General features: G+C 43.2%; 1 protein-coding gene across 1 annotated transcript in view; it reads left to right on the forward strand.

Annotated features, from left to right (window-relative positions):
- The first annotated feature begins 605 nt into the window (after positions 1 to 605).
- Positions 606 to 14,203, forward strand: part of LOC135199402 (uncharacterized) — a 43,136-nt gene continuing 29,538 nt past the window's right edge. Inside the window, exon 1 of the mRNA XM_064227402.1 lies at positions 606 to 917. Within this exon, the coding sequence (XP_064083472.1) occupies positions 773 to 917 (145 nt within the window). The 5' untranslated portion in view covers positions 606 to 772. The remainder of the gene's footprint in view (positions 918 to 14,203) is intronic.

Below are 14,203 nucleotides of genomic sequence, written 5' to 3' on the forward strand. Positions count from 1 at the left end.
TATATAGATATATAAATATATATATATTATATACATATATTATTATATACGTAAATGATGAAAAACAATGATTGTCACTTTGCCAACAAACGTTAGATTAGGGGGCTTGGTCAATTTAAATTACAAATGTAAATTTTAACAAAGAAACATATAACAATGTTCTATTGAAACTAAAGAAAATAGGTTAAAATAAAAAGACTTATTCTATTATTATTATTAAGTGAGCCGTTAAAAGTGCTATTATGAAATTTATATATAAAACATATGCATTGGTTTTCATTGCAACCCCCTCCCTCAAATAAAAATGTAGAAAAAATTAAATGCTATTGTGATATTTCTTTAAAAAAATAATATGCAATCGTTTTCATTGCAAAGCGCCCCCCCCCCCCACAATAATAAATATGTAAAAGATATGAAATGATTCGGCTATTATTATTAGATGAGCCGTTGCAAATGCTATTGTCGAGTAACAACGAAATACTTTAAATAATTTTCATTGTTACCGAAAATATTAAGATTAAAAATAAAATGAACACAATAGACTTAGTGTCCATTATTATTGGATGAGCCGTGACAAAAACACGTCCTTTCTTGATAGTACCACTACTACTACAAGTCAAAATAAACTGTAATCAGATGGTCCCCTTATGTAAAAGTGATAAGATTGAGGCCTACGAGATAAAAACAAAGAATTACGAAACAAGATCGTTCCAGCGCCATAGGTGTCAGTACCTCATAAATTACGGCTAAGTTACACGTTTATCCTTTAAAAATGTCACATTTAATGGAGGCCCTTGTCGACTGGTTCGCGTCTAGAGGCACCCTGAGCAAGTTGGCCATCGTAGATTTCGGGGTGCAGTGGGCGGCCTTTTCCGTAGCCAGTGTCTTCAAGACCGAGAAGTTTTACGATTTGACTGGTAAGTGAGGAAGAAATGTCATAACAGTTTGCATGGAGTGGGTATACTATACCTAGGGTAAAAAAACCGCAGGGTACAGAGTGGACCATGTACGATCAGCTTGAACAATCCCAAAAAAAGTACATTATAACGCGTCCTGACATCGGAGATGGGCATCAGTCGCGACTTGTTGTTGGTGAGAAACGGAGCTAAAGACCTCTACTCTCCTTTCGAAGTAAGTATTTTCTCCAAAGTTAGAAATTAAGGCCAAATTTAAAGCATTAAGCAGAGGGTAGTGAAAAGGGTGTCCAACGCAGTGCAAATCTCACCAAAACGCTTTCGGAATTTTTACTTACGCTTGAATACTTTAAAAGATTGACGCCATCTCGATGTTTGCGGAGTCGCTTGTGTCAATAAACTAACCATTTCCTGTGATAAATCCGCACACCACTTGTACCCAGAGACGCTGGGGCACTTTCATCACAACAATCGGCTTGTTTGTTAGTAAACAACTGTTTGTTCATGAATCTTACCTGGCAGTATATATATAGCTGTATTCTCCGAAGTCCGACAGAATTTCAAAACTCCCGGCACACGCAGTGGTCGGCCAGGTGGTAGTACCCATTCCCGCCGCTGGGAGGCGAGCGTAAGGAACCATTCCCATTTTCTGTCAGATATTTTCTGTCGCCGGTGCAAACAACAAGTGTTTTCTGCACCTCCGTCATTGGATTTTGGAACTCTTTTGGTCACTTGAGTATCCCGATTGATTTTTGGTTATTTGATTAGGATCGGTGGTTAGGCATACGCTAATTGTGGATTGTTTTTATTTTGGCCTGATTTTTCCTTAAACTTACGATGTCTGGATCTAGTTCGACTAGGCCAGAGTATGTTGTGTGGAAGAATGCAAGGTTAGGCTACCGAAAACTTCGGTAGACCCTCATACAGTGTGCGCGAATTGTAGGAAACATGTTTGTATGTTTGATGAGCGCTGCAACGAGTGTGAAAATATGTCTGATTCTGCGTGGAAGGCTTATGAATCATAGGTACGTAAACTAGAACGTGATAGTGTAAGGAGGTCTTCCTCCAGGCGTGTAACACAAGTTACCCGTCCAGTAAAATTTATCCCTCCAAAGACCTGTGATGCCTTCGGGCCCTACAATAGTGTCTTTGGAGGGTAATACCCTATCTGTGATCCTTTAATCTTTGCGTAGCCTGGAATCATGTTTGCATTGGAAAGTTATAGTAGTGTAGTGAAGTATAGTGATAATGCCATGAGTGTTCATTCTATCGCGTAAGCGTATAATTTCTCATTGACAAAACACTACCGCGTGATGGCTCTCCCTACCTCGGTGAGGCAGAATGTAGTAGGGAGGTAGCTGTCCAAGTGTCTAAAATACTCTACGTTTGTTCATAAAACAAAAATTACCAGTCAGATATATGTATATATATATATCTGCCGGGTAAAGGTGAACAAGCGATGTTGTATCATAGTAATATTATTTTTGCCCTTACGTCATATTACTATCAAACGGTTGTATGGTTCAAGTTATATACTCATACCATAGTTACTCCTACGGAGGACAACCGAGAGTACGATTATTCTTATTACATTTAATCGGTTCTCCCTGCAACTATTCAGGGGTTTGCCGGTTTCCCTATTTTTAAACATTTAAGGTATTGTTAGGACAATACCAAGTTAGCCTTTTATATTTATCAAATTCAGTTTCGCTTAAATATACAGTTTGATGGATTTTGGTTTCTGCTCTATAATGATAGTAAACCTATTCATTCGTAGAATGGTGTAGGTGGCAACTCAGGCAGAGCAGTGCGAGAACGACGAACGTTCTCTGAGTCTGCTGTCACTAATGCGTAATGCCAGTGGTCAGTTCCATCTGATTGTCTGCCATGCGCAGTAGGTTACGTCTCTCTCTCTCCTGCGGGATTGACGGACTAACCGTATTTCTACCCTACAATCACGGCCTTAGCCTCGGGTTGAGGGGAATTCTAGCATACATGGCTGAACATCTTCACTTTGCGAGAATTTTTTCATAAAAAAAAAAAAATAAATAAATAAATAATAATAATAAATAAATAAATAAATATATATATATATATATATATATATGTGTGTATGTAGTATGTGTATATATATATGAATGTGTATGTATATATATATATGTATATATATATATATATATATATAATATATATATATATATATATATATATATATATATATATATATACTATATATATATAGGTATATATGTGTAAATGTATATGTGTGTATGTATATATATATATGTATTAGACCTTTTTCGGTTCTGTTTACCGCATGGTAACAGAATTCTGTCCGAGTCTACAGCGGCATAGCACACATGATTTCCCTCGAAACAAGAATGATGTGCAAGAGATGCAGTCAATTAGCTCGCCGAGACGTCCCTTGCTCGATTATGAAGGGGACTCCTTCCGCTGCCAAATACGACAGCGCCGAGCGCGACGCTCGGCAGGACGCTTGGATGGACGCACAACGTAATGCTTCTTCAGACATTCGCCGAGAATCAGAGAATAGTAATGGATCTCAGGAAGGAGACTTTTAGGAAGAAACAAATGAACAATCTTCTACAGTGTCTTCAAATTACTCCTGTTTAAGTGAAACGCAGCCTTATTAGGGAAGGAAACATGCTCGGTGAGGGAATGAATGAATTGCAGGGGACCATTTCCTCGCTGGAGAAGTTTGTTTTCCCTGAATAGACTGAAATACACACCTCTCCAGTTTTTCCTGCAGAAAAACTGGAATAGCATAGATGATCTAGAAATGATTCTGAACATCTCTCATAGTCAAGATTCGTCTATAGGTGATGTCATGGCTCATAATCCCATAGAATTTGAATCTTGAAAGATTACTTTAGTCTTCAGAGACGTCCTCCCCGCGCAGGAGTTGGAACTCTCGGAGGGTCTCGCTCCCTCTGAGGAGAACGAAGACGCTATCGGTCGCACAGGCGGCCGTCGTCTTTGGTTCCTCGGAGGGGGACGCTTCTCGTCCGTTAGCTCCTTCTGCTTTGCAGTCGTCTCCTGGGCAATTGGAAGACTTTCCGCAGTAAAAGAGAGCTAAGATGTATGATGTATGTCTCAGGGAGGGGGACGCTTCACGTCCTCTCTCTTTTCTACTGTGTTGCGATCTTCACCGGAGAGGATGTCTTCCGATGAGTATGCTTTTGAGCTCTTCGGTCGCTCCTAAGATATATCCTTGGCGGTCCATGTGAGAAGGAGGAGGGCTTCCCCTCGCCCATCGTCTTCTCAAGGATCAGCCTTTTTTGCCTGAGAAGGAATGTTCTCCATCGAAAAGGATGATTGTGTCTTTGCAACAACAACTTGTTTTGTTGATTGCAGTGAGAAAGGCAAAGCCACATTGCGAGAGGAAGGATGATAGGCTGCCAATCAAGAGTCCAGGCAGTCCCTTATCCTTCTCCTCGTTCCGCTCTTTCGCCAGTTGCCTTGCTCTCTAGATTTCATGCAGCTCGCCAGAGGTTGTCTAGAGAGCACGGTTACCATCTTCCCGAACGTGTGTCAGTTGAGAAGAAGAAGAGGTCTTGGTTCGATGGCTTCGAGCCTCTTTTGAAGAATAGTTTCAGCCTGCGGCCCCTCAGTCTTCTCCTTCGCAATTGTTATCTTCGAAGGACGACAGGCTCGTTCATGCCTCCACTCAAACGCGGTGTCTGAAGGATTTTCAAACAACTTAATCGTTGGTGAAGTCCCTGGAACTACTGGTGAATTTTGAAAAGTCACATCTGATCCCAACCCAATCCATCGTGTATCTGGGGATTCAGATGGATTCAGTGGCTTTTCGAGCTTTTCGTCCCAGGGACGTCAGCAGCAAGGCTTAGACAAAGTGTTAGCCTTCCTAAGGAAAGATTTGTGCTCGGTGAGGGAATGGATGAGTCTAACTGGGGACCATTTCCTCGCTGGAGAAGTTTGTTTCCTTGGGGAGACTGCACCTCAGACCGTTACAATTTTTTTTTCTCAAGTACAATTGGAAAGAAAACAAGAATCTACACATGATCTTGGAAATTTCAGGGAGAGGTAAAACATCACTTGAAATGTTGGCTAGATCCAGTGTAGCTGTCGGAGGGCGTGTCTCTCAAGCTTCAGAGCCCCGACCTAGTGTTGTTCTCCGACGCGTCCACCACGGGATGGGGAGCATCATTAGGGGAAAGAAGTGGCAGGCACCTGGAGAGGGGAACAGGTGTCCTGGCACATAAACCTAAAGGAAATGGCAGCCATCTTTTAGCTCTCCAGTTTTTCCAAGAAAAAGTCTCTCGTCGAATAGTCCAAGTCAACTCAGACAACACCACAGCTCTGGCGTACTTGAAGAAGTAGGGAGGAACACAGTCTCAGTCCCTTTTTGCTCTGGCAAAGGAGATCTTGCTGTGGGCAAGGCACTGGACGTCATGATCCTTACGAAGTTTGTAGCATGAGTACGTAGAGATTGTCTGGGCAGATCTCTTCAGCAGACGAGGTCCAACTTCTGCCAACCGAGTAGACTCTGCATCAGGAGGTATGCCAAGAGCTGTGGGGGTTATGGGGACGTCCGCTTGTGGATATCTTTGCGACGTCCAGAACGAAGAGGCTTCCACTGTACTGCTCCCCAGTACTCGACCCAGCTGCAGTGACGATAGACACACTTCTCTGGGACTGGACGGGATGGACCTGTACGCCTTTCCCCGTTCAAGATCTTAGGGAAGTCATGAGAAAGTTTGCGGTGTCGGAAGGGACGAGAATGACTTTGTTCGCCCCGTTTCTGGCCTGCTAGAGAGTGGTTCACAGAGGTCATGGCCTTTGCAGTAGACTTCCCGAGGACGCTTCCAGTAAGGACAGATCTACTCAGACAGCCCCACTTCGAGAGGTACCTCAGAAGCCTCTTCGCTCTGAGTCTGACTGCATTCAGACTATCCAAAAGTTGGCCAGAGCGAGAGGCTTTTATACGTCAATGGCGAAAGCTATCGCCAGTGCAAGAAGAGCGTTTTCCAACGCAGTGTACAATCGAAGTGGATAGTCTTCAGGAGTTGGTGCAAGAAGAACGGCATTTTCCTCCACCACGACCTGTGAGCCAGATTGCTGACTTCCTTTTCTGAGAAGGGATCTAAAACTTTGCAGTCTCTACAATCAAGGGTTATAAGAGTGTGCTTTTAGTTGTCTTTAGGCACAGAGGCCTGGACTTGGCGGACAACAGAGACCTTCACGATCTCTTGAGATCTTTCGAAACGATGAAGGTTCACAACCAAGTTGCCGTCTTGGAACTTGGATGTAGTTCTGAAGTTCCTCATGTCCAGTCCATTCGAACCTATGCATAAGTGCGAGCTTTTATGAATTCTTCTTGGTTCCATAACAATATGTCATAAAGGACATATGAGCTGTCACTTACGGGAGATGCAATTCTGTGTTGACCTCCCGTTACACGAAGGATGTCAATTCAACCTACAAGAGATCCTTTTCTCTTGGTTGTTCGTGTCTGCGGATACGTTGCTGGGATAGGGAGCCGACACTGATCCGTAACTAGTGAGTTAATTTTTAGTTTAACGCTTTTTAAAATTAAGCGCTAACCCTCGTGTTAGGATCAGGTGATCGGGATCGGTGTTGTGCTCCTTAATTATGCTAATAGGCATAGGTATATGGTCATATGAGTGGATTAGCACCCATTGACAAATGCCAGTTAGGCTTTGCCGAGTAAGTGGATAAGACCCCATCGGCAAACCCACAAGAACTCTTACCCATAGGTCCACATCCTCGCTGAGGCTCTTGAGACGAAGCAGACTTCCTAAAGCAATAGCTAGGAAGTCAACCCTCTGTCTGAAAAGATAGGAACCAAGGTTTATAAGAGGTCCTTCTTATAACTTGTGGTGTTTGGTCAGGAAGCCAAGGTTACCAGTGTCAAAGAATGCTTTGGCTTTTTCTTGAGGGGCACCATCAAGGAAGTGCATTCATCCTGTCAAGACAGTGATATGAAAGTGTTGAAGGTGAATGCGCATGGACTGAGGGCTATTTCTACGTCGGTAGCCTTCCAAAAGAACATGGCACTCAATGACATCTTGAATGCCACATTTTGGCGTAGTAATTCAGTGTTTGCCTCTCACTACCTTCGGGAGGTGAGGATTACATACGAGAACTGCTACTCTTTGGGCCCATATGTCGCAGCAGACAATATATTGGGGACAGAGAGTAGCACTCTTCCTATCTTTTAGAAAATAATATGTTAGTTTGGACTTTTTAATTTTATTTCTTTTTATTTTTTATTTTTATTATGTTTATGTAGGTGTTTAGTTTTTTGTGGTCTTGGGTAGGCCGCCTTAGGCGGACTTCCCTCCATTAGCCTTGGTTTTACGAAGTTTAACCAGATAGGCTAGGTCAGGTGGTAATGTTTTTGCTTCGCCCTCATAGTAGGGTAAAATGTTTTTGTCACAGTGTGGTCACGCCCCCATTGACAAATCATCTGGAGCGCACCAGCTACATAGGTCACGTCCTTGCTGGCACCTCCAGTGAAGCATTAACAGCATTCGGTGTCTAAACAACACCTATATGATCTGTCACATTGTGGTCACGCTCCCCGTGACAGTTCATTAGAGCGCACCAGCTACACAGGTCACGTCCTTGCTGGCACCTCTAGGAATGCAGTACCAAAATTGGAGGTCTATAATATAGGATCTAGTTGCATTGTGGTCACGCCCCCGTTGACAGATCCTCTAGAACTCAACAGCTTCACAGGTCACTACCTAGCTGGAGTCTCTAGTAAAGCAGAAGCAGACTTGGGTGACGGTACTCACGAAGTCAGCTATGCTAACAGTTAAGGAACCAAAATATCAATCATATATATGCAATTGTTTCCCAAAATCGTATCTGTCTCCCCCTTCCTCCAAAGGTGGGATTCAGCTATATATATATCTGGCAGGTAAGATTCATGAACAAAATGATATTGTTATGATACAATAAAGTTTGTTCATACTTACCTGGCAGATATATAATCGAAGTGCCCACCCACCTCCCCTCAGGAGACAGTGGCACTAGAAAAATCTGACAGAAAATGGGAATGGTTCCTACGCCCGCCTCCCAGCGGCGGGAATGGGTACTACCACCTGGCCGACCACTGCGTGTGCCGGGAGTTTTGAAATTCTGTCGGACTTCGGAGAATACAGCTATATATATATCTGCCAGGTAAGTATGAACAAACTTTATTGTATCATAACAATATCATTTTTGGTAGAAGACGACGACGAAGAGTGCACTTCGATAATTTTTTAAATAGATAGTAAAACATCAATATTTTACATATTTATGATGATTAATTTGAATATATTCATTATTGAAAAGTAACTCGATTCTGACTCAAATTTAAGTAATTATTTTTTGGAATTAGAACGTTCTTTTAAGTCCTGTATTATGACGTCACGACATCTTGACTTTCGTACCTATTGTGAATATTTGCTTTACTCAACTTTCTTGCAGAACAGTTTACCAGTTATTCATGCAGATTATCAGCTCTTCATGTAATTGGTATAATCGTAATGCGCATATATAGTATATCTTTATTATTTACTTTTTGGATATATGAAAATGTTTTACTGCCGGATTATCGCTGTAGTGTGACGCAATCGTTTTCGGTCCCTGGGCCTCTGTTTTCGCACCATAAGAAATTATGGGGCCGAATTTGCAATGACCAGAAAGTCGTTAAAAGAGGAAAGTTAGCATTGAGGGGCATATGTTTTGATTGAGAAAAATACAAATTTATTCAATAGCTAGCTTGTAAAAAATACTTGGTTACAAAAAACGTGATTGACAATTAAGCAGCATACCTACTATGGGTTTCAGAGACAGTGCAAGCACGTTTTTGGGCAATACCTATTTTTTATGCATGACACTTACCTGGCAGGTATATATATAGCTGTATTTTCTGAAGTCCGACAGAATTTAAAAAACTTCCGACACACGCAGTGGTCGGCCAGGTGGTTAGTACCCATTCCCGCCGCTGGGAGGCGGGTATCAGGAACCATTCCCATTTTCTATTCATAAATTTTCTGTCGCCGGTACTGAAAACACCTGTTTTCAGTACCTCCGGCTTAGGATTTTGGAAACTTCATTTGCCGCTAAGTATCCTAATTGTCTTTTAATTTATTTACTTGGATTTGTGGCTAGGCATACGCTATCTTAAATTGATTTGAATTTGATTCATTTTTGCATAAGATATCTGAATCTAGTTAGGCTAGTTTCAGAGGGTGTTGTCTGCAAAGATAGGGTGTGGCTACCGAAAGCTTCGGTAGTTCCGCACTTGGGGGGCGCAATTAATCAGTAAACATGTCTATTTCCGTAAGGAAAAAGTATGATTCGTATGTACGCAATTAATCAGTAAACGTGTCTAATTCGTAAGGAAAAAGTTTGTTAGTATGTACGCTATAAGCAATTACGAAAGTCAGGGTAGTGATACTGCTAACCTTCCGGTAGACTTATTTTGCCTAACGCTGTAGTATGGCCTACGGGTTATGACTATGTCTGCGAGAGGTGATCGCTCTCCTTCATTGTTGTGAAGAGTTCTACTTCTGTTTTTGTTACGCCTAACCCTGTAATGTTGCCTTCGGGCCCTAAAACAGTGTCTGTAGAGGTTATTGCCCTTTCTCTTATACTATTTCGATTCGTAACTTAGAATCGAAAGTGTTTGCTTTAGAGAGCAATAGTGAAGTGGCTAAGTGCAGTGACAAGTGCCCCTTGTGTAGTGGAGGGTGCGTCAGATCGGCCTTATAACGCCTCTAGGTCTAGACCTCTGTCGAACTCCCAGAACCAAGGGAGAGGGCATGTCGAAAGCCGAAGGAGGGTTACAGGGAACCCCACCGATCTGGCGTGCCTTCGGCAGTTTCTGATGAAATACCCAGACTGCAAAGTGCGTGCACATGCACGAATCCTGAAGGATTGCTTCTCGTCCTCCGAGGCGTCCTCCCCGCACAAGGGTTGGAGCTCTCGGAAGGACTCGCGCCCTCTAAGAAGCTTTATAGAGGACGCTTCACGTCCCTTCTCCCTCGTTATGTGTTTCAGTGAGAAGTAAGAAGGCGAAAGTTGCCTGATCACGTGTACTTCTTTCCACAAGAAATAGAAAAGAAGGCAGTTTCTCTCGCTTGTGTTTTTGACGCCTGTCAGGAGCGTGACGCTTTTCTGCACGCTTATTTGGACGATCGGCTTGAACAGGACGCTCGGATGGACGCACTCACCAGTGGACGCCGAGCGTCCTCGCCAGTGGCCGCCGAGCGCGACCAGGACGCCGAGCGTCCTCGCCAGTGGACGCCCGAGCGTCCTCGTCAGTGGACGCCGAGCGCGCACCAGGACGCGAAGCGTCCTCGCCAGTGGCCGCCGAGCGCGCACCAGAACGTTTCTGTTGAACTCTTCAAGCCTCTTGTTTAAGATTTGAGCCCTCAAGAAAGTGAACAGAACTTCGTCTTCGAACCCAACAAGACCTCGGGTTTCGTGAATTCAAGAGGTCTCTGTCAATATTATATTGCTTTTCGCAAAGGTGGATGGAGTTAAGGAAAGCTCAAGGGAAGATCTCGTTTTCTCTACCTCAGTCAAGACTTTGAGATAAGACAGTTACGGGTTATGTAAAGGCTCGACGTCCTGAACGTCAGGATTTTCGGCAACGTTCAGTAGGATTCTTGCAAAGGCACTCATCAAAAGGACGCTCTTCAGGAAAGCGCAAGACGAGACTTCCTTTGCCATACTGCCAATAAATTTTAAAGCTTTTTAGACCATCTGAAAGGGTTTTTCAGATGATAGATTTTGTTAGTTTCTAGTCGAGACTTCCATGCCGATTGAGCATCGTCGTTCTACCTACCGTAAGCCCAGTCTTTTAACAGGATTCTTGTCCCTTCCTTGTTTGAGACGGGAATCGAAAAATAAAAGGCTCGACTTCCTGGATTACGTTTTGTCAATTCAGTGACTTTCCCCCATTGACACATATAAACTATCGTTTTGTCAAGTAAGTGGGTCTCCCCTCATTGACAAAATATCTCTCTGTACCGTTAATGGGTTAGTTCTCATTGACAAACATCTCATTAACTTGATATTGCGTAAGCGAATAAGGACAAGGTTCGGAAGAGCTCTCCTTCCTCATTCGCAGACTCGTACAAGCGAAAATTAGACTTGTAGACTACGTCAATGAACGCTTATGTCCAGTATCTTAAGAAGCTTGAGATGTCTGCTTCGATTCTCTAAGTTTTGTTCATGAAACTTGCCTGTCAGATATGTATGTAGCTGTATTTCCGAATTCAGCTATATATATGTCTGCCAGGTAAGTATGAACAAACTTTATTGTGATATAATAAAATTTTTTGCCTTGCGTTATTTTACTACTGGTTGGTTCAAGTCATACACGCTTGCTGTAGTTACCTCTTCGGATGGCAACCGAGAGGTCTATTGTCTACTATTTTAAGGACATTTAATCGTCACTCCCTGCAGCCTTCCAGGAGTTTCCGATTTATCTTTTACCGTTGTATGGTAGTGTTCTGACGACACAAACGCATCTATATATTTAGCGTTTTCTGTTTCGCTTAAATATACCAGCTTGAGAGTCTCTTTTTGCTCAAAAATAACGGACCTATTTCTTCGTAGAGTAGGGTAGCTGGCAACCCAGACATAAAGTTAAGAGACGACGTTCGTAAGCTGCTGGCTGCTGCTGTGTCTGACTGTCCAAGTTCCAACCGAGCCACCAGTAACAGATCGTGCGCTGTCATGCGCTGTAGGTTACGTCTCTCTCTCCTGCGGGATTGACTGACTAACCGTATCTCTGTGCTGGCGGTTACGTCTCTCCTGCGGATTGACTGACTAACTGTATCTCTGTCCTACAATCACGGACTTTAGCCTAGATTGAGGGGATTTCTTACGTGAATGAATAAACGTTGCATTAGTTTTGCCTTACTATGTTCAACAGAGTTATCTCTTAATCCTTTCGGTGCTCGTTACCGCACGGTATAGAACTACGAGTCTACCGCAACATTGCACTTTTATATGCTCTCCTGCTTAGGCAAAGCGCAGCCTTATTAGGGAAGTAAGCATACTCGGGGAGGGAATGGATGAGCTTGCTGGGGACCATTTCCTTCCTGAAGAAGTTTGTTTCCCCGAATAGACTGCAATTCAGACCACAGTTTTTTCCTACCGGGAAACTGAAATATTATTCAAGATCTAGGAATTATTCTGAACATCTCTCAGTGCGTCATGATAAAAAGAAGGTGCCGGACATCTGGATAGTGTTTCAGATGTCCTGGATCTTAATCTGAAAGAAGTAAATGCAATTCGGTAGTCCCTCCAGTCCTCGAAACGAGTTTTTGGAACCAGTGGTCCACATCAACTCTGATATTCCACAGCTCTCTCATATCTTAAGAAGTATCTTCTCTCGGTCCCTGCTCGAGTTTACGAGAAAGAGCCTATTATAACAACAGGCGTAGAATGTAACGATCATCTAGAGGTTCGTTACAGGATTGCAAAAGTCCGTACGAATCGTCTCGATCGACGGCAGCAACGATAGATTACTATGCTAGGTATTTTAATTAAGTGGTGTTCTTTTTATGGTTGTCTGAGAGGGTTATTTCCTCTTCAGTATGTGAAGTGTAATGTGTTACGTTAGCTTGTGAGCTGGTTCAGGTGGTCTAACTTATCCTAGCATGAATGCCCCTGGTAAGAGAGGGCTAGGGTTTCCTGTCAACAAATTGGTCCCGTCCAGTTGTCAGACCCTTGTTATTAGCTTTCTCAACAAACAGGTCACATCCTAGTTGAGAGCTACTAAGGTTTAGCAGGCTAAGAGGCAGGACCTACGAAGTCAGCTACCTTAGCAGGTAAGGAACTTATAAATAATTTTAAATAATTTTAAAAATTAGTTAATGTTTTGAATTATGACGATGTTGCTGTCTGTGACCCACCTCCAAATGTGTCAATCAGCTATATATACCTGCCAGGTAAGTGTCATGCATAAAAATGATATTGTTATGATACAATAAAGTTTTATGCATACTTACCTGGCAGGTATATATAATTAAATTCCCACCCTCCTCCCCTCAGGAGACAGGGTTCAGAGAAAATCTGAGGAAAACGGGAATAGTTCCAAGTACCAGCGCCACGGGAACGTGGGGGAGATCACCTGAACTACCAGTGGTCTAGCGGTTGCCGAGAGTTTTGAAAATTCTGCCAGTGCGAACAGACAACAGAGAATGTTGTTTGACAGATTTGCATCTGTCAAACAACAAAGACCTTCACGATCATTGAGGTCTGTGGAATCTCGATTCTAGCCTTCACCGCATCTACTTTTTGCCTCGCCTGTTTTCTCGGAGTCAGACACTCGTGCGAGATCAGGCGACATATAGTAGCCCTGAGTTTCTTATTGACGAAGTCGATTGCGGGCGACGTTGGGTTGCGTTGATACACCCCCAAGGTTTGCTTAGATTGAATCGCCCAGGCAGTCCAGACACTCATCCTTCAGCTAAGAATAGTGCCTTTTGGTCTTCAGGGTACAGCCTTGCTGTCCTTGATTCGTCTGACTGGTCAACTGGTCGTTCACCTGACTTTAGTACAGACTGTGCATTTCCGGATCGAAGCTTTCAATATGGAACTTAGACGTAGTCTGAAGTTCGTGATGTCAAAGCATTCGAACCTCTCCTGCCTGTTAACTTCTTGTATGTGATCAGGAAGGCCTTCTTCTAACCACCCTAGATACGACAAAGAGGGTTAGTGAGATTTTAAGCCATCGTCACAAGTTTTGGCTTTAGAGAACACAAGGAGGTGTGCTCTCTAAGCCTTTCGTTATGGCCTAAGAATGGAAACCCTTTTTGTCCTTGGGCACAAGTTAGTGGGCAGGAGCCAGAGAGAGTCCTGTGCCCTGTCAGGTCTCTCAAGTTTTATCTACTTAAAATCAAGAAAGTCGAAGTCAGTCGGGCAATCTGCAGTGTTCCGAAAAAGACCAGACTTGCCCATATCGAAGTACACCCTGGTTTTAGGGTTAAGGAGTTCTTTCAAAAAATGCTCCTTCATTGTGTTTGCACAAAGATTTGAAAGCTTTTTTCTGAATGCTCACGAGGTGAGGGCGCGGCCTCGGAAGCATTTCAACAGAGCATGGCACTCAGCAACATCCTGAGTACCATGTTTTAGCGAAGCACCTCTGGGTTCACTTCACACTCCCTGCGAGATGTGAAGATGGCATATGAGATCTGCTGCTCGCTAGGGCCATACGTGTCTGCAGACACAATCTTGGGGGCAAGAAGTACTACTCATCCTATCCTGTAGAA

Source organism: Macrobrachium nipponense, chromosome 25 (genome assembly GCF_015104395.2).
Source record: "Macrobrachium nipponense isolate FS-2020 chromosome 25, ASM1510439v2, whole genome shotgun sequence".
In the NCBI taxonomy this organism is placed as follows: Eukaryota; Metazoa; Arthropoda; class Malacostraca; order Decapoda; family Palaemonidae; genus Macrobrachium; species Macrobrachium nipponense.